This window comes from Phymastichus coffea, unplaced genomic scaffold, assembly GCF_024137745.1.
Source record: "Phymastichus coffea isolate CEN01 unplaced genomic scaffold, Cenicafe_Pcof_1.1 PCOF00009, whole genome shotgun sequence".
Classification (NCBI taxonomy): Eukaryota; Metazoa; Arthropoda; class Insecta; order Hymenoptera; family Eulophidae; genus Phymastichus; species Phymastichus coffea.
In genome coordinates, this window is record NW_026706820.1 from 9,379,845 (window position 1) to 9,402,446 (window position 22,602).

At 33.3% G+C, this 22,602-nt stretch overlaps 1 protein-coding gene across 2 annotated transcripts in view; it reads right to left on the minus strand.

Moving 5' to 3' along the window:
- LOC131670744 (semaphorin-2A) overlaps window positions 1-16,614 on the minus strand; it is a 545,588-nt gene extending 528,974 nt beyond the window's left edge. For both annotated transcript variants that reach the window (XM_058946635.1, XM_058946626.1), the window contains exon 1: window positions 16,217-16,614. In XM_058946635.1, the coding sequence (XP_058802618.1) occupies window positions 16,217-16,430 (214 nt within the window). In that variant the 5' untranslated portion in view covers window positions 16,431-16,614. The remainder of the gene's footprint in view (window positions 1-16,216) is intronic.
- Window positions 16,615-22,602: the final 5,988 nt, after the last annotated feature.

Sequence of the window (22,602 nt, forward strand, 5' to 3'; positions counted from 1 at the left end):
TGTCTTTGCCTTCTTTGGGGCTAGTTCTCCTGCGGTAATCCATTGTTCGGACTGTTCTTTGGTTTCAGGAGTGTAGTGGTGTACCCATGTTTCATCTACAGTTACGAGTCGACGCCAAAAGTCTTCCGGATTACGACGTATGTGTGTCAAAAGAGCCTCAGAGGTGACCATGCGGGTTCGTTTGTTTTCAACAGTGAGCAAACGCGGCACCCATCTTGCTGATATTTTTTTCAGCGCTAATTTTTCATGCAAAATGATGAAATGATTGTACCCTTTGATATCCCTGTGGCCTTAACTAATTCTTGCAATTTTATTCTTCTATCACTCAACACCATATCGTGGATTTTGTTGACCATTTCGGGCGTACTCACTTCTACGGGGCATCCTGAACGAGGTTAATCTTTTGTTGTTGTACGGCCGCGTTTAAATTCATTTACCCACTTATAAACAGTCTTGAACACAGGGGCAGTCTTGCCATGAACGGCGTTCAACTCAACTGTGATTTCTTTTGGTGTAAGGCCTTTCAAATGAAAATATTTTATCACCGCTCGAAACTCTGTTTTTTCCATTTTTCAAATAAACAAATAACTTTTTGTTCAACCAACGCTCACAAAAAAACGACTTAATGAATCGAGCTGAAACTTTGTACGATATCTAGTTAGTAGTATTGCTTGCCAAAAACATCATAATTTAAGCGTGACGAGCGCCATCTCTTGGATTTTGTAAAGACTTATTGATCACCCTCCCCCCTCGTATGTAGTGCATTATATCTTTCATAGAGTCTGCATATGAATACATTAGTTTGAGCTTTTTGAATGTTATCTTCATGTTTTTTCTTTTTAGTTGCTTTGCAAGAGGTGCATTTTCTTCTTCATCTGTATCAATATTAGTATATTTTGAACAGCTGACTTCACTTTTTCTATTACATTAGTGACATTTTATTGTAACACTTTTAATTATTGAAAAACAATACATACAAATGTTTCCCATGTTTTTAGATAATAAAAGTAAATTATTTGCTAATTCCAGTCTAAATTTTTCTGGATCGAACGATGAACCAAAATCTTTATTATATCCCAAGCAATGTATATAACCAACGAATATAGACGCTTATAGAAGAGTATTGCTTATGGGGGGTCAGTTCAGGAGCTGACTAACAGACCCTTTAGTTCTGTTAGTCAGCTACCAGTTGGCGCCACCGTCGCTGCTATAGTGCGTCATAGGTCGGCCCAATACTTTGAGTACCAAAGTATACACCTCGGTTCACGCTGACTAACAAGCCTGACTAACATCAGCAGATAGTAAGCAAGTTCGGTTCCAATAGTCGGATTTTTATGATTCAAAAACGAGAATGATTGTGTTTCTATATAGAGTCGATTGCTTCATACTCTATTCACCAAAAATGATCAATTTTATGAATCAATTATTTGTCAACTTCTTAATTGACCTTTCTCGAGCACAGGTAAAAAGGGCGGAACCCGGACGCAGCGGGGTGCCCGCCGCTTGCCCAGACACTCCGAGATAATCCTCTTACCTGCTTCTGGAAAGGTTGAACTATTGAGCTACGGATAAACAATTTTTTAGTTAACAATTATTTTTCAATTAAAAAAACCAAAAAACAAATCTCAAGCAGAACACATTTATTCTCGTTTTCGAACCAAAAAAATCCGACTATTTTAACCAAACGCAGTCATTATGAGAAGATGCCATTCATCGCCTTTTCAATTGATAAGATTAATTTTTTTCATACTAGCGCTGTTGATCTGAATGACTTAGCGATAAATATACGATTTTTTTAAGAGGTGAAAACTGAATAATCGAAACTATCTATTCCAAAAGTGGAATTAATAAGATTCGAAGGGTTTTGTTAAAAGTTTTATGTCGTGTTTTATTCAATTTTTTTACAGTGTTACATTTCTTAATGTATGGTACTTTATTTAAAAAAAATATTGTTCGACGCCATTTCAACGAATAAGATCTTTTTAATCGTTTTTCATGCTGGCTTTTGCTTCCTTGGGCCTTGGGAAAGTAAGCTTTGTTTTCGCTTTTTTCTAAAAAATTTGCTTTTTCGCTGTAATTTTTTTGTTTTTAACATTTTTTACTTTAATCTTTTTGTTTTTGTTAGATCTAAACCTTCTGAATATCTTGATTTAATTTTTTTTGAGTATATTTTCAAACGGGCTGCCCTATTCCAGCGCCAGCCAGCCGAGCACCCTAGCCTTCTCTCGCTCGCTCTCGCGTGGTTTTTCCCAGTTTTTGGCGCCTCACTCCCAGATCTATCTCTCGCTCGATTTTATTGCACTTGTTATAAGCCAACAACGCTGGCTTTACATCTCTGAACATGAAAATAATATCCCACTCTTTGCTTTTTGAGTTTTCTACCAAGACCAGATTTTCAGTAGTCGCTTGTTCGTTTTTGAAGAAGCAACTATTTTTCCAGAAATCTAAGCGTGTGATTTTTGTAAGTTTCGATTTCTACTCGTTGAGATACGCGTTTATCATAAAATAAAATGTCTAGAAGTGTTTGTGCTTTTCTAAGGTGTTCCAATTCAAAAAGTAAATGTCCTGATTTATCTTACCACCGGTTTCCAAAGGAAGAAGATATGTAAGTATAATTTTTGAATATTTGTTTATTGAATTTCTTGTTTTTCCAATTTACAATTGTACCCAATGATTTGAATATGGATAATTGGAAAATGTCTATTTCAAAATAAAAATTATAAGATACTTGTGATTTTTCATAGTTTTTTTCTGTTTGCTGATTAAATTTGTTTAAATAAAAGAAACCATTCTTGGCAGTTTTCTCTTCTAATAATGATTTTAATGTCTTTTTAGTGCTGAGGAGTAGATAAATCGTTCGGGAAATGAAAGTTTGAGGGATCTTAGCCGAGATAAGCTACACTGCAAAATTGTTTGCTTCAAACATTTTGTTAACTCTGACATCCTGTACATTGGTAAACAAGGTAAGAAAATTTTGAAACCTACATCTATTCCAAAATATTATGATGAGAATGAGAATGATCGTGGTGTTTCTTCGTATGATAGTCCTATTGATGCCCCTTCTAATTTTGATAAATATTTAACAGATCCTAATTTACCTGATCTCGTTTCAATTTCAACTGAAATTCCTATGGTTAGTTTAAATACTAATCTTCATACTGTCCCGCGTAAAGAGCATGCTGATGTAGTAGAAAAATTATTAAAGCGAAATGCACAATTGCTATCCGAAAATAAAAAATTAAAATCTACAGTAAAATCGCAATTAAATATTATTGAAAAATTACAACACAGATTAGTTAATGTTAAAGATGCTGAAAACCTTAAACAAAAATTAGATTCTTTACATCAAAATATTCAGAATTTTTTTAACATGCAAGTTCTTCATAACAAAAAGTCCCCGTGGACTAATGCTGAGAAGCAGTTTGCTATTAGACTTTTTTATAAATCGCCAAAAGCTTATTGTTTTTTACGAGATGAAGTGCATTCTGCTTTACCTTGCGTATCTAAGATAAGGGCATGGGTGAATGAATTAGATTTACAACCGGATTCGTGTGATAATTTAACTGATATTTTGAAAGTTAAAATCGCATGGTATGACTGTGAAAGAACGTCAATGTGTGCTTATGTGGGATGAGATGAGTATTAAAAAATGGTTAGAATATAATGTAAAAAAAGATTGTGTAGAAGGTTTGCAGGATTTTGGTGATGGGATACGCAATACGAATGTAGCGACGCATGCTCTGGTATTTATGGTAAGGGGTAGACAGCATGACTGGCGACAGCCGATTGCTTATTATCTTTCTCACAATCAGGTTCCTGGGGGAAGTTTACAGTCAATTATTAAGCATGTTTTGAACATGGTGGAGGATATGGGGTTTATTGTTAAATCAATGGTATGTGATCTCGGTACTCCGAATCAATCGGCTGTAAAGTTATTAGGAATTTCAGATAAAACCCCCTATTTACTTTTTAAATCTAGAAAAATATTTTTCAATTGGGACGGTCCTCACTTGTTAAAATGTACTCGTAATATGGTTTTAAATGGGAATATTACAGGTTTTGGTGATATCCCGATTTCATGGGGTCCTGTTAGAGAACTTTATGAACTTGAAAAAAATAGGCCGGTTAAATCAGCTCCCAACCTCACATTTAAACATGTATATCCAAACGCGTTTGATAAATTGAATGTTTCTTTAGCTGCTAAAGTTTTCAGCAATACGGTTTCTAGTGCATTAAAAAACGGTATAGAGCATAATGCATTAACTCACCCTTATTGCAAAGGTTTTTCAATTTTCTCAAAAAAAATGAATGATCTGTTTGATTCTTTGAATAGTAGAACTCTTAAAGATCCGAATCCTCTTCGTCGTCCTTTATCAGATAATAATCCACAAGTAGAACAGTGCCTGAGGGATTCTCTTGAATTTGTAAATTCTTGGAAGTACCGCGATCCAAAAATTCCGCCGCCTTGCATAAATGGTTTCATTTTAACGATTAATAGCATGTTGCTTCAGTATGAAGAGTTCAAAGGTGAAGGTGGCGCATACTTAATTACTTCGCGATTGAATCAAGATCCTCTAGAAAATCTTTTTGCATGTTTGAGAAATAGGGGTGGTTGCAATTCAAATCCTACGGCAATGCAATTCCGACGCAGTTTGCAGTATTGTATAGTAGCAAATTTGTGTAAATCAAAAAATTCAAATACAAATTGTTTAGAAGATCACACAGTAGCGTTATTGAGCATGGATAAAAAAAATGTCGAAATTGTAGCCGTAGATAGTCTGCCGATCGGAAACGAAGTTGATGAAGATGTAGATTTATATCAGATTCAACTAGCGCAACCGCGTCGGAAAGCAGGGCCAAAGTCAATCAGAAATTCAAACGATATTTCTGAAGTTATTGACTATTCGAAAGTTCCTATGACTCGTTCAACCATGAAATATGTTGCCGGGTATTGTGCATATAAATGTTTTGAAAAATCTAACTGCGAGGATTGTAAAAATAAATTTATTCGAGGTAATCAAACACTAGAGTCATCGGATGACTATTTAATATTTTGCAAAGCTTACAAAGTTTCGAGTGGTGTAGAACTTGGAAATTTATGCGTACCTTCAGATGAATTTCTTGATGTCATGTTTACAGCTTATAAAATATTTATAGAAAATTTCGAATTAAATATACATATAAATAATATTAAAGAATTTTTGAAAACTAAAATAACCTCTACAATAATTGAAAAACATGGTAGTTTTTGGTTGACTGATGGACCTTGCAAATTACATTGTGCCGATTTGATTGACTTTTTTACGAAAGTTCATATTTATTATAAATTGAAATGGATTAATCAAATGTTCAGTGACAAAGGTAACAAAGACAATGACGAATCAACTAACAAACCGACAATCGACGTGAACAACTGTAATGACAATCTAACTACTAAAACTAAAAAATGTGGCAAGAAGCGCCCATTAGATGATGATAATCCCGGTAAACCAAACAAAAAGTCCCGTGTATGGGCAAACGAATGAGAACTTTCGTAAAAAAATCAATTATTTTTGCACTCTACGTGTGTTTGTGTGTGTGGACGCGTGTGTGTATGAACATAGATATATTATGTGAGTTTACGTGAAAATATGATATGTTTTGTAGCTTGGCATGTTGTTTACTCTGGAAATAATATTTTTTGTATAATATAATTGCATGACTGCACGATTGCATAAAGTAAAGTAGTGTATATATTATGTTTGCATCAAGCTGTAGTATAAATATTTGCTGCATGGAATAATACTTAATTATTTATTGCTTAGTGGTTATTGGATTATTGGATCAATTGTAGTGTAAATAATGCATGAAACAGCATTCAGTACAATATATATTAGCTGAGAGTAGGCATTTAATTAGTCCTAGTTGTGTAATTTAATTTGTTACTCATAATATAGAATCCAAATATTGATGTATTTATTCCTATGCAAATAAAATATCTTAAACAGATCTAATTATTATTTTTCTTTTGATGAGAAATATCCTTCATATGACTTGATCATTTAATTCTGTAAAACTATGAACAAAAGGCTTCGAATCTTATTCATGTTATATTTAAAAATTGACATTTTCCATTTATTCTATTAAAAATTACTGAAGAAAATCATGTATATGTAAGAATATCATACAGATTAAGAGCGCTAAAAAGATTTGAAGGTTTTTTTTTCTTGTAAAACAATTTGTTTGATCAAAAAAATAATCAAGACATGGATTCTGATGTATTATTGTATTGTAAATTTGAATTCGATGTCTAAATATTGCTATTAATGTTTCTATTTCAACGATGTCGAAAAAACGTATTGCTTTTCATATGTGAGAAACGAAAAAAATTGGCACTTCTATTCGACGTTACAACAACAAAAAAAAAAGGAAAAATGTAGGCAATAATTAGACATTGAATTCATATTCACGTCACAAAAAAATATCAGAATCCTTGTTTTAATCATTTTTTTGATCGAATAAGTCGTTTCACGGGGAAAAAAAAACCTTTAAAAATTCTCTATCGCATGATCCATTTGCGATGACCATTCTATGAATTACTGGTACCTGTATGAGTAGTCTATCAATATTCATTTAAAACACTGTTTCTGACGTAAATTAATTCGCGTAATCCATATGTTTTATAATTCTCCCGTTAGTAATCAACGCAATCCAGAGTCATGAATTATGTTATTTCAATTTTATGAACTAAGCAAATTTTTAAATTTGTATCAAGTTTTGCTGAAGTGGTCGTATTTCCACAATTCAAAATCGAGTAAAAATGTTTTCCAAAGTAAATATAGTTTTTAACAATGAATCGTTAACAATTTGTTAGTTGCAAGATTTTGTTGTTGTTATTCTTGTAGCTTGACCTTTTTAGCAGCAGGTAAGAGAATTAACTGAGAGCGGCGGCCCGAGCGCCGGACTCCCTGTTGTGCGGGACCCTACCTGTGGTCATCTTTTTATTACCTACGCTGCAAAAAGGTCAATCAAGCGGTATGATAAAAATAGATATTTTGAATCAATCATTTCTGTTAACTTTGATTCAAATTATGTACTTCTGGGTGAGAAGAGAATAAATCTCGTTTTTGAATTTTGAAAATCGGCCGTTATTAACCAAAGTTTATCCGAGTTTGGTTGGTCGGCACAGCGAGAAAACTCAAAATCGAGCCGGAGGCCCGTTTTTTCGCTGCAACTCTCGGCGCTCCCTCCCCCATTTTCCTTCGACTACTTTCTCTTTTTGCTTCCTTCGTCAGAAAATCATCTTTTGGGAACATGAGCGCGCCATCCCACGGCTAATGCGGAACTATGAGTCCTTATACATAGGACTGCTCTTCTATAAGCGTCTATATTCGTTGATATAACATAATACACATATTCCGCAACTATAACCATCATTTTCTGATTAATATGGACGATTGTTGATTTTGTATTTTTTTCAATTTATGTGTTTTAGCTTACTGAATAAATTATTCGAATTATCAACAAAGTATTTGAATGCTGTGATGGCTCGAGATTCATCTACATTCCCTTCATAAAGATCTAAAACGCATATCTTTTCTTCCGTTGTATTTGCAATAAATAAATGCCAATTACCACGTCGTAAATATGGCGTCATTAACAAGTTATGGATTGGAATATCCAATTTAATAAATACACCACTACACTCCTGAAACCAAAGAACAGTCCAAACAATGGATTACCGCAGGAGAACTAGCCCCAAAGAAGGCAAAGACAGTAAAGTCGGCTGACAAGATTATGGCCATGGTTTTCTGGGATGCGTATGGAATCATTTACATCGACTACTTAGAAAAGGGCCAGACGATCACTGGACAATATTATGCGTCATTATTAGGTTAACTGAAAGAAAAAATCAGAGAAAAACGTCCTTACTTGAACAAAAAAAAAATGTCTCTTTATTCAAGACAATGCTCAAGTTCACACGTGTGCAGTTTCGATGGCAAAAATTAACGATTTAAAGTTCGAATTAATTGACCATCCACCATATTCGCCTGATTTGGCTCCCAGTGACTTTTTCTTATTTTCTAACCTCAAAAAATGGCTTGCCGGACAAAGATTCACGTCGAATGAAGAAGTCATCGCCGAAACAAATGCCTATTTTGAGGGTTTTCAGAAATCATATTTTTCTGATGGCTTAAAAAAACTGGAAGACCGTTTCATAAAATGTATCGACCTTCAAAGAGATTATTTTGAAAAATAAAAAAAAAACTTTTTTTTCCTTCTTTTTTGTAAAGACTTATTGACCCCCCCCCCCTCGTAGAAGCACTTAAACTTCAAATATGACCAATAATGAATTCTTTATAAAAAAAAAATGTAAATTAGTAAAATATAGTAAAATGTACTAAAATTCAATTACAAAATTTCTAAATTATATAAATAACGCAATAGCAGAGTAAGTCAGTAGACCAATACAGAAATAAAATAATTCAATTGACAACACGAAAATGTTGAAGTAAGTATGATAACATACAAATTATTAAATTATATAAACAACGCAGTAGCGTCAAGTAAGTCAGTAGACTGTAATATAACATTAAATCCCATAAACAACGCAGTAGCGTTTAGTAAGTCAGTAGACTATAATATACCATAAAATCCCATAAACAATGCAGTAGCGTTAAGTAAGTCAGTAGACTATAATATACGATTGTAACGGGGATTTAGACCGCTACAATATTAATTTATCCGATATAGAGTAATTACTGCTATAATTGCAGCTCTTTGCGGGCTTACGTTATGCCACGTAAGTCCGATCCGGTAGGTCAAGTTTCCAACTGGCCCGCGGAGAGCATCGTCGATGGCGTAGCTTAAATCGCGAAAGTCGAGGAAAGCGATAGGAAGGAAAGGTTGTCGAAAAGAAATGCCATGCAATTATAGCAGTAGGTGTATATATATAGTTTATATACTTGCGTGTGTGGAGAACAGCATAGAGAGAGCGGCGAGTTAGGCAGAGCGAGAGAGAGACTCAAAGGACGGTACTTACATTCGGCGATGCCCCTTTGTTACTAATCGACAAGGTTGTTGAAAACTTTATGCGTATTATCGCTCGTCACAAAAAGGGAGAAGGTGCAGCACGCACAGTTGCACCTCAATATCTATTCTTAATCGAGGATCACTCCCTAGCCACGAGGCGGATCACAAACAAAATCTAATAATGCATAAGCACGACCGTATGCCTCCGCACAGCTCGCGAGCTATCAGCTAATTGCCGGCCCTTCGTCACGCGGCATGCAGCGCGCGGCTCGCGACACATAGTTATACATACACGCGCACGCGGTCTCTCTCTGCCGGTACTCTCTCTTATCTTGTTCTCCGCAGTTATCGTCTGCTGTAGCTAAGAAGAAACATGATTCAAAAGACATAGTATATTACAATTATATATTATTCTATATTATTGCCTTAGAGAGAGAGAGAGACGTAACGAGTTGACATCAGAATCATTATACCATAAAATCCCATAAACAACGCAGTAGCGTTGAGTAAATCAATAGACTAATACAGCAATAAAAAATGTATTCGATTGAAAACGCACACCTTTTCATTATCATATCAAATTAAATATTTTCATTCCAACATTTCCAAATACTGTTTGTTTATTGTTTCTTTTTGAGCTTTTGTATATCTGAAATATACAAAAGTGGAGAATCATTTTATACAGAAAAATGAAAAATATTTTATTTTATGATATTATACAGTTCTATTAACCCTTTCCTACCTGATGTCCCTTGGGAGGAATATGGTCTGAAAATGAACTTTTTAAAATATAAAGCAGCTTTTTGAGAATTTTTAAAAATAAATATATCTGTAATATTCCAAGAAGCTTTACTTATGTTTATTATAGGCTATCCGTAAACTTTTAGCCTTTAAAATGGCTAAAAACTTGAATAAATAAAAAAAAATTTTGATTCATTTTATTGCAAAAGTGAATTATTTATAGCTTGAAAATTAGCTTAGAATATTTTCGTATGTGAAAGCATGCTCCAAAAAAATTCAGGCAGAAAAGGGTTAAAAATTAATAAAAAATGCTAAATAAAAGAAATTTTTATTTGTATGCAGTAGCTTATAGACCGCACTAGGTAATGTGATAATCGGAAAAATTTAATCAATTCAACTTATAATACAGCCACGACAGTGAATTTTAATACATTGAAGTGTAAGTCTCAAGGCTTATAGAATGCACAGACGAAGTTGACGGTAATAGGGATATCTAAGAATAATAATCTAAATTGATAACAAACCCTACTTCTTTTGAAATTTTTTGTAGATCATTTTTCCCTAAAACGACGGCATATAATTTATACCATCATATAAGCATTAAACCGCTACTATCTAGAAAAAAATTTTCCAATTGTACAATTTTAAATAATAAATCCGAATCATATATTTTATTCACAACTTTTCAAAGTCGATACAATCTAATTATAATTAGTTATCATATTTTAAATAAATATCTGATTTCCTATCGTATATTTAGAGTGCAAGATAATTTCTGACCTCGTTGCAATACATATTACTGTTTAAAACAATTACTTTCATATTATTAATTAATTAAGTTTAGATAATTCAAATAACATATATAATATCGATTTTTAAGCTTTTAAAAAAAATACGATCTTAGTTTTCCAGATTAAAATTAGTTAAATACAGAAACAGCATGCACGAGGTCTGTCCGGAAAGTATCGGGCCTACCTTTATATTTTCGTGCTAGCGTTATTTTGTATCATCTGGTGGCTGGCATCCTTCAAAGTAATCCCCACTTGATTGAATAACACGGTTCCATCGATGTTTCCATTTTTCAAAACAGTCCTGGAACTCACTTTTAGGGATAGCCGTAAGTACACTCGTCGCATTGTTTTCAACCGTTGTTTTGTCATCGAATCGGTGTCCTTTGAGTGGTTTTTTTAGTTTTGGAAACAGCAAACGTGACAAGGGGCTATGTCGGGACTGAATGGAGGTTGTCGAAGAAATGCAATATTGTGTTTGCTCAAAAACTGATGTACAAGATTGGAAGAATGCGCTGGCGCATTATCGTGATGGAGAAACCAGTCCACTTTCCCAATAGTGCGGCCGTTTTCTTCTTACTGCATCACGCAAACGTTTCCAAATTTGAACGTCGTATTCTTTATTGATTGTCTGACCTGTTGGCGCATATTCGTGATGTACAACACCTTCACAATCGAAAAAAACAATCAACATTGACTTAACATTGCTCCGACTTTGACGAGCTTTTTTTGGTCTTGGTGATTCAGAATGCTTCCACTGTGAAGATTGTTGTTTTGTTTCAGGATCATGACCATAAACCCCTGATTCATCATCTGTAATAACTTTTCTAAGCACATTATCACCATTATTGACCATTTCCAGATTGTCCAGAGCGATTTCTAAGCGAATGTTCTTCTGCTCTGCTGTGAGCAATTTTGGGATGAATTCCGCACACACGTGTTTCATTCCTAAATTTTCGGTTAAAATTTCTGAAATGATAGTTTTTGGTATCCCAAGGTCTTCTTCTAGTTCTCGCACAGTCATACGACGATATTGTTCGATTGCAAGTCATACCCGCTCAATATTATCTGCGGTTTTTGTCGTTGAAGTTTGGCCGGAACGAGAATCATTATCGACAAAAGTGCGACCATCCTTGAACCGTTTATACCACTCTTTTATTCGTGTTTTGCTCATACACTCACTTCCGAAGGGCTTTTGCATCATTTCAATAGTTTCCGAACTCGTTTTTCCGAGTTAAAAGCAAAATTGGATGCAAATTCGTTGATCTTGTTTTTCAGTCATTTTTGACAATATCAAAATCCGACGAACGCGAAAAAGGCACTGTAAACAAGGACACGCTGCGCATGAACTATACGTCCGGCAGATGTCAGTAAGTAACCAATAGATTCGTGAGACTTTACTGTTGACGTTTCTGTCCGGTAGAGGTCGCTCGAACACTATGGCGCGAAGATATAAACGTAGGCCCGATACTTTCCGGACAGACCTCGTATATACATACCCTAGTAGAACGCAAGTGTTCAAAAAAGAAGCCAATTGGTCAAAGCTTGACGAATCAACTAAAAAACCTATTATTCAAGTATCATATATAAGAAATATACAGGGTGACCCATTTTAATCTATGGACCCGAATTGATTCTAAACCACGACATCTGCAAAAAATGTTTCAGACAAAAGTTGGTCAGAACAAAGGGGGCCATTTGACGGTACCATTAGTTTTGACCTTGAAGTTAATTTTGAAGGTCATTTCAAGGTCAAGATGGTTTTTTCAAATGGGAACCCCTATTTTTGAGTGCGGGTTTGGGAAGAGCGGAAAATTTTAAATCAAAATTGTCTTATGCAAAAATTGTTTTTGTGACCTTGGGAAGGTCAAAAATGAAGGTCAAATGTCTGAAAAAACGATTATTCGTACTTTTTCTAAAATGACGTGGTTTTCTTGGTAATATTACCGTCCATAATGCTTGTGAAAGATCAATAAATTCTAAGGGTGTTAATTACTTTGATTAGCTTGACCTTGGCATCAATTTTCAAGGTTATTTGAAGGTTATAACGCATTTTTTATTGGTAAACCATATTTTTGACTGCAGTCCCTGTTTTATGATATTAGGTCCTAAAACAATGTAACTTCTTACATGATGACAGAGATTTCTTAGTTTTTTAACCTAACTTTAAGAAGATCATATCAAGGTAAATTTAGGAACCTTTGTTTGATTGCTGATTCTTCTTCAGACATGAGTGGCTTTTTGTAATACAAGAAAAGCAAAACAAAAGTTCTTTTATCTTACTTTTAGCGTTACCCGGAAACAACGACGTGGACGTAGTAAGTTCTGTTTCCTTTCGGGTGCTAGATTATCGTGAGTTCCTTGTCTCTCATGTCTGAAGAAGAATCAGCAATCAAACAAAGATTCCTAAACTGACCTTGATATGACCTTCTTAAGATTAGGTTAAAAAACTAAGAAATCTCTATCATCATGTAAGAAGTAACATTCTTTTAGGACCTAATATCATAAAACAGGGACTGCAGTCAAAAATATGGTTTACCAATCAAAAAATGCGTTATGACCTTCAAATAACCTTGAAAATTGATGCCAAGGTCAAGCTAATCAAAGTAATTAACACCCTTAGAATTTATTGATCTTTCACAAGCATTATGAACGGTAATATTACCAAGAAAACCACGTCATTTTAGAAAAAGTACGAATAATAGTTTTTTCAGACATTTGACCTTCATTTTTTACCTTTCCAAGGTCACAAAAACAATTTTTGCATAAGACAATTTTGATTTAAAATTTTCCGCTCTTCCCAAACCCGCACTCAAAAATAGGGGTTCCCATTTGAAAAAACCATCTTGACCTTGAAATGACCTTCAAAATTAACTTCAAGGTCAAAACTAATGGTACCGTCAAATGGCCCCCTTTGTCTTGACCAACTTTTGTCTGAAACATTTTTTTGCATTGGTTTAGAAGTAATTCGGGTCCATAGATTAAAATGGGTCACCCTGTATATTAAATTTAATTGATTCATACTATAAATAACATTGAATAAAACGTGCACGCAAGGTGAAGACGATGAATGTTTGGATTAGTAATATCTTTTTTAAGAGATCATTGAAGACTTTTCAATAATACTGTTAATGTTAACTGTTAATGAACTCAAGATTTTTGCCTAATTAGCTACGGCAAAGTAAAACATGAAATCAACGCCCAGGAAGTGTTGATGTAATGAGTCTCATTAGGAGTGGATGAAGAGCGTTCCGACAAGCGAAATTTATTCTTTGTATCTTGCACGTTTTATATTTTCAAAATCAATTATTTAGTCGAAATGTTTTGCCTAATATTCTATCCAAACTGAAATCTCACGTTTGGTTCTTGCAGAGTATTGACAATGTGCTGTTCTTAATAGGGGTTGGGTAGTTGTAAGGTTTTCCGGAAGGTGAACATTTTTTAAATTATTTTCACTACCGATTTCTTTAATATAAACTGTTTTTTATATAAAAATGTTTGCCATATAAAAATATACGATTAAAAAATTTTATTTGTTATAGTTTATGATGAGTGCTCCGTTGGGGTAATTTGAAGGTGACTCAATGAATAAAAATTGTTTCGTATCATCATCCTGGCAGTAGCGTTGAGAAAACAATCGTTCAATTCAAAATTTTCACCAAATAATACTGCGGAGTCTAAAACTTATTGGGCCAATTGTATGATTTATGCGTACGGTGACGAGGGGTGTTCGGGGGATGTAATTAAGAAGGTTCCTCTTTTTGTCACATACTTTACTTTAAAACTATCTTGAACTCGACTATCAAAAAATATGAACTTGTGAAATAATAGTTCAAATCTAATTTCAATTGTTGAATATGACACAAAACAAACATTCGACAAAAAAAAAAATACCGAATACTACAACTAAAACCTCTAAAATACTCTTACATATTCTGCTAGTTCATCAAGCGCTTTATCTAATTCGTGAAATTTAGAAGTTATTTCATTCTAGTTTGTTATTAAATAAATATTTTTAATTAAAAGCGGTATGAATATTAAGTACATCCATATATAGATGTGCGAAAAAAGTTTAAGCGATCGTCCACTCTTAGTTTCACCCCCACGGCCTTATATACAATGTCAATGTGTAAAATTTACAAGTTAAAACTTTTTTCGCTCAATCTTTTTTCGCACATCTATGTATCGACATCTTTAATAGTCATACCGCTTTTAATTAAAAATATTTGTCTAATAACAAACCAGAATGAAATAACTTCTAAATTTCACGAGTTTCCATTGTATATAAGGCCATGGAGATGAAACTAAGGGTGGACGATCGCTTAAACTTTTTTCGCACATCTATATATCGATATCCTTTATATATACACGACTTTTAGTTAATAATTTTGTCTAATAACAATCCATCATAAAATAACTAAATTTTTGGATTTTTACTAAATAGATGGCTGTGGGGGTGAGACTAAGGGTTGATTATCGGTTAAACTTTTTTCGCACGTTTCTATATTAATATACTTTATGAAACAGTCCCTCTCATTAATTAATCCTTGTCTAATAAAAAAGTACTACTAGTGATTTTATAAGTATGTGTAGCATGGTATGTATGGACAACTGTAAGGGTAATTGTAAGGGGTGTAATCGATATATCAACTTAGTTACATGACATACGCCACTATAGCGTTCTCTAGAAGTGATAATTATTACTATATATTTATATTTCTATTTTTTATATTTTCATTCAATTCGAACATTGGAAACTTCAAGTGTATGTAATTAAACCATACCCGAAACTTCATAACTATTCAATATATAATTATAATAAATATAATTTTTTTAATTATTTGAATAAAAAAAAAAGAAAACCAAAATGCTTGTTGCATTGTCAAGGCTATGGATTGTACTAAAATAAATTAAGATAGACATATTAAAAAGTATTGCTTTGATAAAAACAGTGGAGCCCTTATCATGTGTGTGTGTATGTATGTGTTCAATAGATAATTAGAGTTTCAATATTAACGAAAATATGTAATATATAGATATCAAACAAAATAGTGCTATTTTGAACATTATATAGGAAATATGAATAAAAGGAAAACTCATAGTGAAAAAATAAATAAATTAGTTAGATGATCTTATGTGATTTTTTAAGAGAATATTTGCTTCCTGATTAGTTTGAAAAATAAAAAATTCTAGATCTGCAATAACTATTTTTAGAATAAACAAACATAATGTTCTATTTGTCAAGAGATATTCAAAATACTGTATAGAAAACAAAAACTTTTATTTATATACATAAAGCTGTCAATCTAGATAATCTATTACTCTCCTGTTTTCTCATTTGTTAAAATATCCAGCAAAATGATTATAAATACGTACATTTAATCTTTACTTTATAACTCAAAGTCATATTTACTGGAAAGTAGTACAAATCTTATTAATATTGAGGAATGTAAATGTTTCTTCTACTTTTATGAATAACATATTCGAAAGAAAATTTAAAAACGGTAATTAGCAAATATCTTTGATCCTTTTATGAAATATTTCAAAAATTTGCTATTTGTAGTATTAACGTATAAACAATTAAATTAAGGTACTTCATAATTTTAATTGTAAGGTGAATGACAAATAATAATTAAAATATATTGCAATGTTCACATCATCATAAACAAACCAACCTTTGTGATGTCTGAGATGGCTTCTTCCACAGCAGGGCTGTTCAAAATACGCGTGACCTGCGTGAGCGCCTGGTGGCCTATTACATGCCACAGACCCAAATCCAAAAAACTGACAGAAAACGCCTAATAATACAGCTGCCTGCACTGCTGCTAGTTTCTTCCATTTGTAGTTCATAGTTGTCTCAACGCTATATTCGTTGGTTGTATCTTTCATTGTACCTTAAACTACACTTAGAAATATCAATAAATTCGGTAACGTCCTTGCAATATTTTTTAAAAATGAATATCAAAGATGACTTTGACTTTAATCATTCTATAGTTTAATATCTGATACTACAATAACAAGTAATTCAATTAAACAACATTCTTAGTCAACACTGTTTAGATCAAAGCTGAACTATTTACGATACTAACGAGCATGAAAACATGGAGTGTATACTGAAGCAGGCCAAGCACCAGCGTTGACCGACTCTACATTAGCCCAAGAAAATAGTCAAAATAAAAAAGAAAAATAATTTTCAAGAGAATCGAATTTGCTCGGTTCAGCTATGATAGCCGAATAATTTGCTCGCATTACGTTTTCCAATAAAAAAATATTAAAGTATTTTTTTATCCAAACTTCAAACGATAATATCTTGCCTAAATATCAATATTTAATCCTAAGATCTTAACCTTTTAAGGACGGGACTGGTCGATATATCGACCACCAATTTTGTCAGGCACTCCACGTGACATATTCTTTCATTTTATGCACAAATATTGTGCAAAAAAAAGTCAAATTTTAACGTAAAAATCCCCGACCTTAAAAGGTTAAAAGAATCGCTTACTATCACAAGAAATTTGCCCTATTATAATATATTTAAAAAGTACATTATTTTTTATATAGAAATTTGAATAACGTAATTGGTATCGTAAGCAATTGTTAACAAATTAGCAAAAAATAGGTGCTGAAAACGTTTATCCCGTTTTTGAAGTTGAACTTTTAGATGTAAAGCATTGGAATTTATAACCTTTTTCGGCGCTGAGAATCATTACAAAAAGAGAGATCGACCGTAAAAATCGGACAAATAGCGTTTAAATTATTGAAAAAAACTGTTAAAATAAGCTATTTCTTAATTAACTAATATGTTTGACAATTGGTCAAATATAAATTTCAAACACAGCCTAAATCGAGCATTTTGTGAAGATGAAATCACGGTCCAAATTTCAAAGAAAAATATTGAAAATTATTTGTTCAAAAGCTATTATTATTAAAAAAGGAGTTTAATTAAAAACTAATTTCTTGCGATTGGGGGTATCGTACAGCTATCAGCAAGGGCTCATTCTCTTCGTTCGACGTTCTAGTTTAACTCAAGCTTACGTGCGTGATCATTTTCCAATCTTAAATTACTTAAAAACAGCTCAGATGGACATGCTAAAAATAACCGTATAAATAAGAGGAATATCTTTTGTTGTAAGCGAGGTTATTGTTATTGATGAATATTTTTGGATAGCTAGAATTTTTTGTCAACTTCACAAAAAAAAATGACCTTGCTAAGCGTAGAAGGAGCGAAGATAGGATTTCTTTTACAAAAAAATTCCACACGTTTGAATATAACCTTATCAAAACGCGGTTTTCGGGAAGGTTTCAAGCGAAAGTTAAAGTTACGGAACAAAATTCATGCCATCAATAACATTACATTATCCTTTAATTTACCGTTCAACGCGAGATCACGTCTCTGGACCAGACTGCAAGGCGCGATGGTGGGGAGAGAGACACCGGAGCCTGCGACCAAGTTATAGAAAAAGTGTTAGCACGTCTTCAAATTGAAACCGAGCGAAATTTTTCCATTTTTTCCGTAACTACTGCATGGATTTTTATAATTTTTTTTAACTTAGGGTAACTCGACAAAATATTACCTTTCGCGTAAACAATTGGTACAATAAATAATTATTTGTTATTGAAATTTTTATAAGTATTTCGTAATTAAAAAATCTTTTTCCTTCTGTTATAAATAATTTTTTTATGTTATAATGTATCTTATTTATAATTTAGAAATACCTTAAAGTTTATTAATACACGTACGTTTAATATCATGTACGTAAAGATACAGTAATCCCTATTGAAAAAATCCAGCTGGAAATCCAGCCTGGATTTCCATATGGATATCCAGGTGGATTTCCAGGTGGATTCATATGGATTCCATATGGATTTCATATGGATTTCCAAGCTAGATTTCCATATGGATTCCAGATGGATTTTTTTGGAAATCCAAGTGGATTTATCAATGTGGATTTGACGTGAAGTACAATTTCAAAAAATGAATAAATAACGTATTGGTTATCAGTGTATAAAATTCTACTAATAGATTCTATGGAGGATGAATTATAAAAAAAACAACAAAAAAAAAAGTGTCTTGACCAAGGCTCGAACCTGGGATCTTTATATTATCAGACTTGTCCTTTACCACTTTGCTATCGATGACTGTAGGGATGCATTCTCTTTCTTTCCTATATCACGTGCAACTTAAAAGTTGCGAATAAGCCATATTTCTACTCATTGTATTGTTCATCTCTGATTATTTGCATGAGTTTCAAATTAAGGACGTCGTCTGGTCCATTTCATATAATGACAGAATTTACTGAAACTCAAAATGATCATAGTTTGAAGTCTTCTGTACTCACACCAGTTTTTTGGGACATATAGTATAGTACTACATAAAGAGAAATATGATGTTTAACATATGCTCTTATGAGACGGCATCGAAATTATGCGTAAAAAAATAAGTGCACTTATGGGGCAGCGTCAAAACTATAAGAAAAAAAGGTAAGCTGCTAACACCGAGACTGCGATGATGACTTAAGAGAGCCTTCTTAAAATAAGGAAAAAAAAGTAAAAATAATGAGCGTTAGACTCGCAGGGTACTTCGGTTCTCGCAGGCTCTCGTGGTTTACCTGTCAGAGTTGTAGAGCTGTTACAGATTACGGTTTTCTTTCCAAAGGAAAAAAATTAAAATAATGAGCCTAAAACTCGCAGTGTATAGGGTTAGAAAAGAAAAACACTAATCCGAAATAACGCTACAACAGAGAGAGGTCAAACTCAAGAGCCAAAATCCAAGTACCCTGAACCCTGCAAGTTTTACGCTACATATTTTTTCTCACGCTCCCGGTGAAAAATTAAATTTTACGCTCGATATTCTTACACGCATTTTCCATTGAGAAAAAAAAAATAGAGCCGACGCTACACCTACGCCGGCTATTTCCGGGAGCCGAAACCAAACCACCCTGGACCCGCCGAGTTTTATGCTCCAGACTTTTACACGAGTTTTTCTTTCTTCTTGAACAAATTTTGTTCACTCTGAAGAATTTGATCTCGGCTTTTAATTGTTGATCAAGATCAACAACAAAATTTTAAGAAATTTAGCTCTATTTATTCAAAAATTATTTGCTTTCATAGAAATACCTACAGAAAATATAACATATACTTACGAAATATTAGGTATAATATAAAAAAAATATGAGCACCAAACTCGCAGGGTACAGGGTTCTTGGATTTTGGCTCTCGTGGTTTGCATGTCTAAATTACAGCGGTGTTTTAGATTAGTATTTTTTTTTAAGAAAAAAGTAAAAATCATGAGCGTAAAACTCGCAGGGTACAAGATTTTTGGGTTATGACTGTCGTGGTTTACCTCTCTGAGTCGTTGCGTTGTTTCAAATTAATGTTTTTTTTTCTACAGGAAAAAATAGAAAATTATGAGCGTAAAACTCGGCGGGTCCAGGGTAGTTTGGTATCGGCTCCCGGAAATAGCCGGCGTAGGTGTAGCGTCGGCTCTATTTTTTTTTTCTTAATAGAAAATGCGTGTAAGAATATCGAGCGTAAAATTTTATATTTCACCGGGAGCGTGAGAAAAAATATGTAGCGTAAAACTTGCAGGGTTCAGGGTACTTGGATTTTGGCTCTCGATTTTGACCTATCTTAGTTGTAGCGTTGTTTCAGATTAGTGCTTTTCTTTTCTAACCCTATACCCTGCGAGTTTTAGGCTTATTATTTTAATTTTTGTCCTTTAGAAAGAAAACCGTAATCTGTAACAGCGCTACAACTCAGACAGGTAAACCACGAGAGCCACAACCGAAGTACCCTGCGAGTCTAACGCTCATTATTTTTACTTTTTTTTCCTTATTATAAGAAGGCTCTCTTAAGTCATCATCGCTGTCTCGGCGTTAGCAGCTTACATTTTTTTCTTATAGTTTTGACACTGCCCCATAAGTGCACTTATTTTTTTACGCATAATTTCGATGCCGTCTCATAAGAGCACATGTTAAACATCATATTTCTCTTTATGTAGTACTATACTATATGTCCCAAAAAAACTGGTGTGAGTACAGAAGACTTCAAACGATGATCAGTTTGAGTTTCAGTAAATTCTGTCATTATTTGAAATGGACCAGACGACGTCCTTAATTTGAAACTCATGCATATAATCAGAGATGAACAATACAATAAGTAGAAATATGGCTTATTCGCAACTTTCAAGTTGCACGTGATATAGGAAAGAAAACGAATGCATCCCAACAGTCATCGATAGCAAAGTGGTAAAGGACAAGTCTGATAATATAAAGATCCCGGGTTCAAGCCTTGGTCAAGACACTTTTTTTTTTTTTTTTTATAATTCATCCTCCATAGAACCTATTAGTAAAATTTTATATACTGATAACCAATACGTTATTTATTTATTATTTGAAATTTTACTTCACGTCAAATCCAGATTGATAAATCCACCTGGATTTTCAAAAAAATCCATCTGGAATCCATATGGAAATCCAGCCTGGAAATCCATATGAAATCCATATGGAATCCATATGAATCCACCTGGAAATCTACCTGGATATCCATGTGGAAATCCAGCCTGGATTTCCAGCTGGATTTTTTCAATAGGGATGGCTTTCTTGGTGTGGCTAACTCTTAGTGTAGTAGGCGAGATCGCGAGATGCCATATTAACTCTGTCAAGGGTATCTTTAAGTTTGGGCCCAAACGCATGCGCAAAGACAGTGTGGACCCATAGACGCCAATATATTTCAGCCATTTTTACCAGTTGTAGCTGTTCTGTTCACGAGTGTACTGCTTGCTATTGTAGTCTCACCAAAAAGCTATAATTGTTACTGTAAATGTTATAAGTACGATTGCAGCGATTATTAATTTTGTACGGAAAATTCAATATGATGTTTACAATTGACATTATTGCTCATTGCCTGTGAATAAGTGAAAGTAAGTAATAGATCACTACATACGGTTTAGTTTTTGTTAAGCTATTTGACATTATTCAATCATATATTTAATATAAACTGTTTATTTAACAAGCCATATCAAATTTTATATATTATTTTTTATCAATATGACGAATAACTATAATTAATTTAATATTTTTTGGTACGGCAACAATAGCTCATTTAACTAGTTGAAATAACATTAATTTTTTTTTTGTCTAATAAATATTTAACTATTCTGCAATTGCATGATCTAATATTGGGTTACATTAATTTTCAGATTTATTATTTGTGTAATAATGGATGACCCATCAGGAGGGCCATTGTGTTTACTTTGCGATTAACCTTTTGGAGAGATAGCCATAGGAACAGTTCAGAAAGAAGCTATAGCGTCATTAATAGAGGCAAGCAAAAAACGGAAAGATAAAAAACGAATTGGAAAAAATTTGGAAAAATGAAGGTGTCATGCAGGTACACACATCTTGTCAAAATCCGTATAAAAGGGAACGAGCCATTGACGCTGCTTTAAGAGCACATCAAAATACTATTGCGAAATTCCATTGAGATAGTGCCGAAGCTTGAGATTTCGACTTTTAGAAGGTTTGTTTTTTTTTCGCGGTGATAATGCATCTGACGAATTTACAGATTATCTTCGAAGAAAAGGTATTAATAAGGGGTCAGTTCAAGTACATTTTGTTGAAAAATTAGAAACAGGGCAGAATATTGTTACAACAGTGAAAGATAGAAATAAGCGTATAATAAATAATGCTAATGAAAGCTGGTATAAACAGATCTAAAAACCAATTGAAAATGTAGAGTTGCATGCTATCAGAGCGCAATATCATCGTAGTTGCTTTAACAGATTTTACATATTGAGAAAAAGAAACATACCTGATCTTACAGCCGACGAGACAACTACAGATTTGATTGAGTTTATCATTCTTTACCTAGAGATACATCCATATCAATGTCAATATTCTGTTAAGGAATTAATTATTGAATATAACAATATTACTAAATCGGACAAAGTATTTGATTATCGAAATCGGTTGGAAAGTTATTTTGAAGACGATATATCAACATATGCTTTCAAAAATGATGTGTATTTTTGTTTCATAAATGTTCGAAATACTGTGCGCAT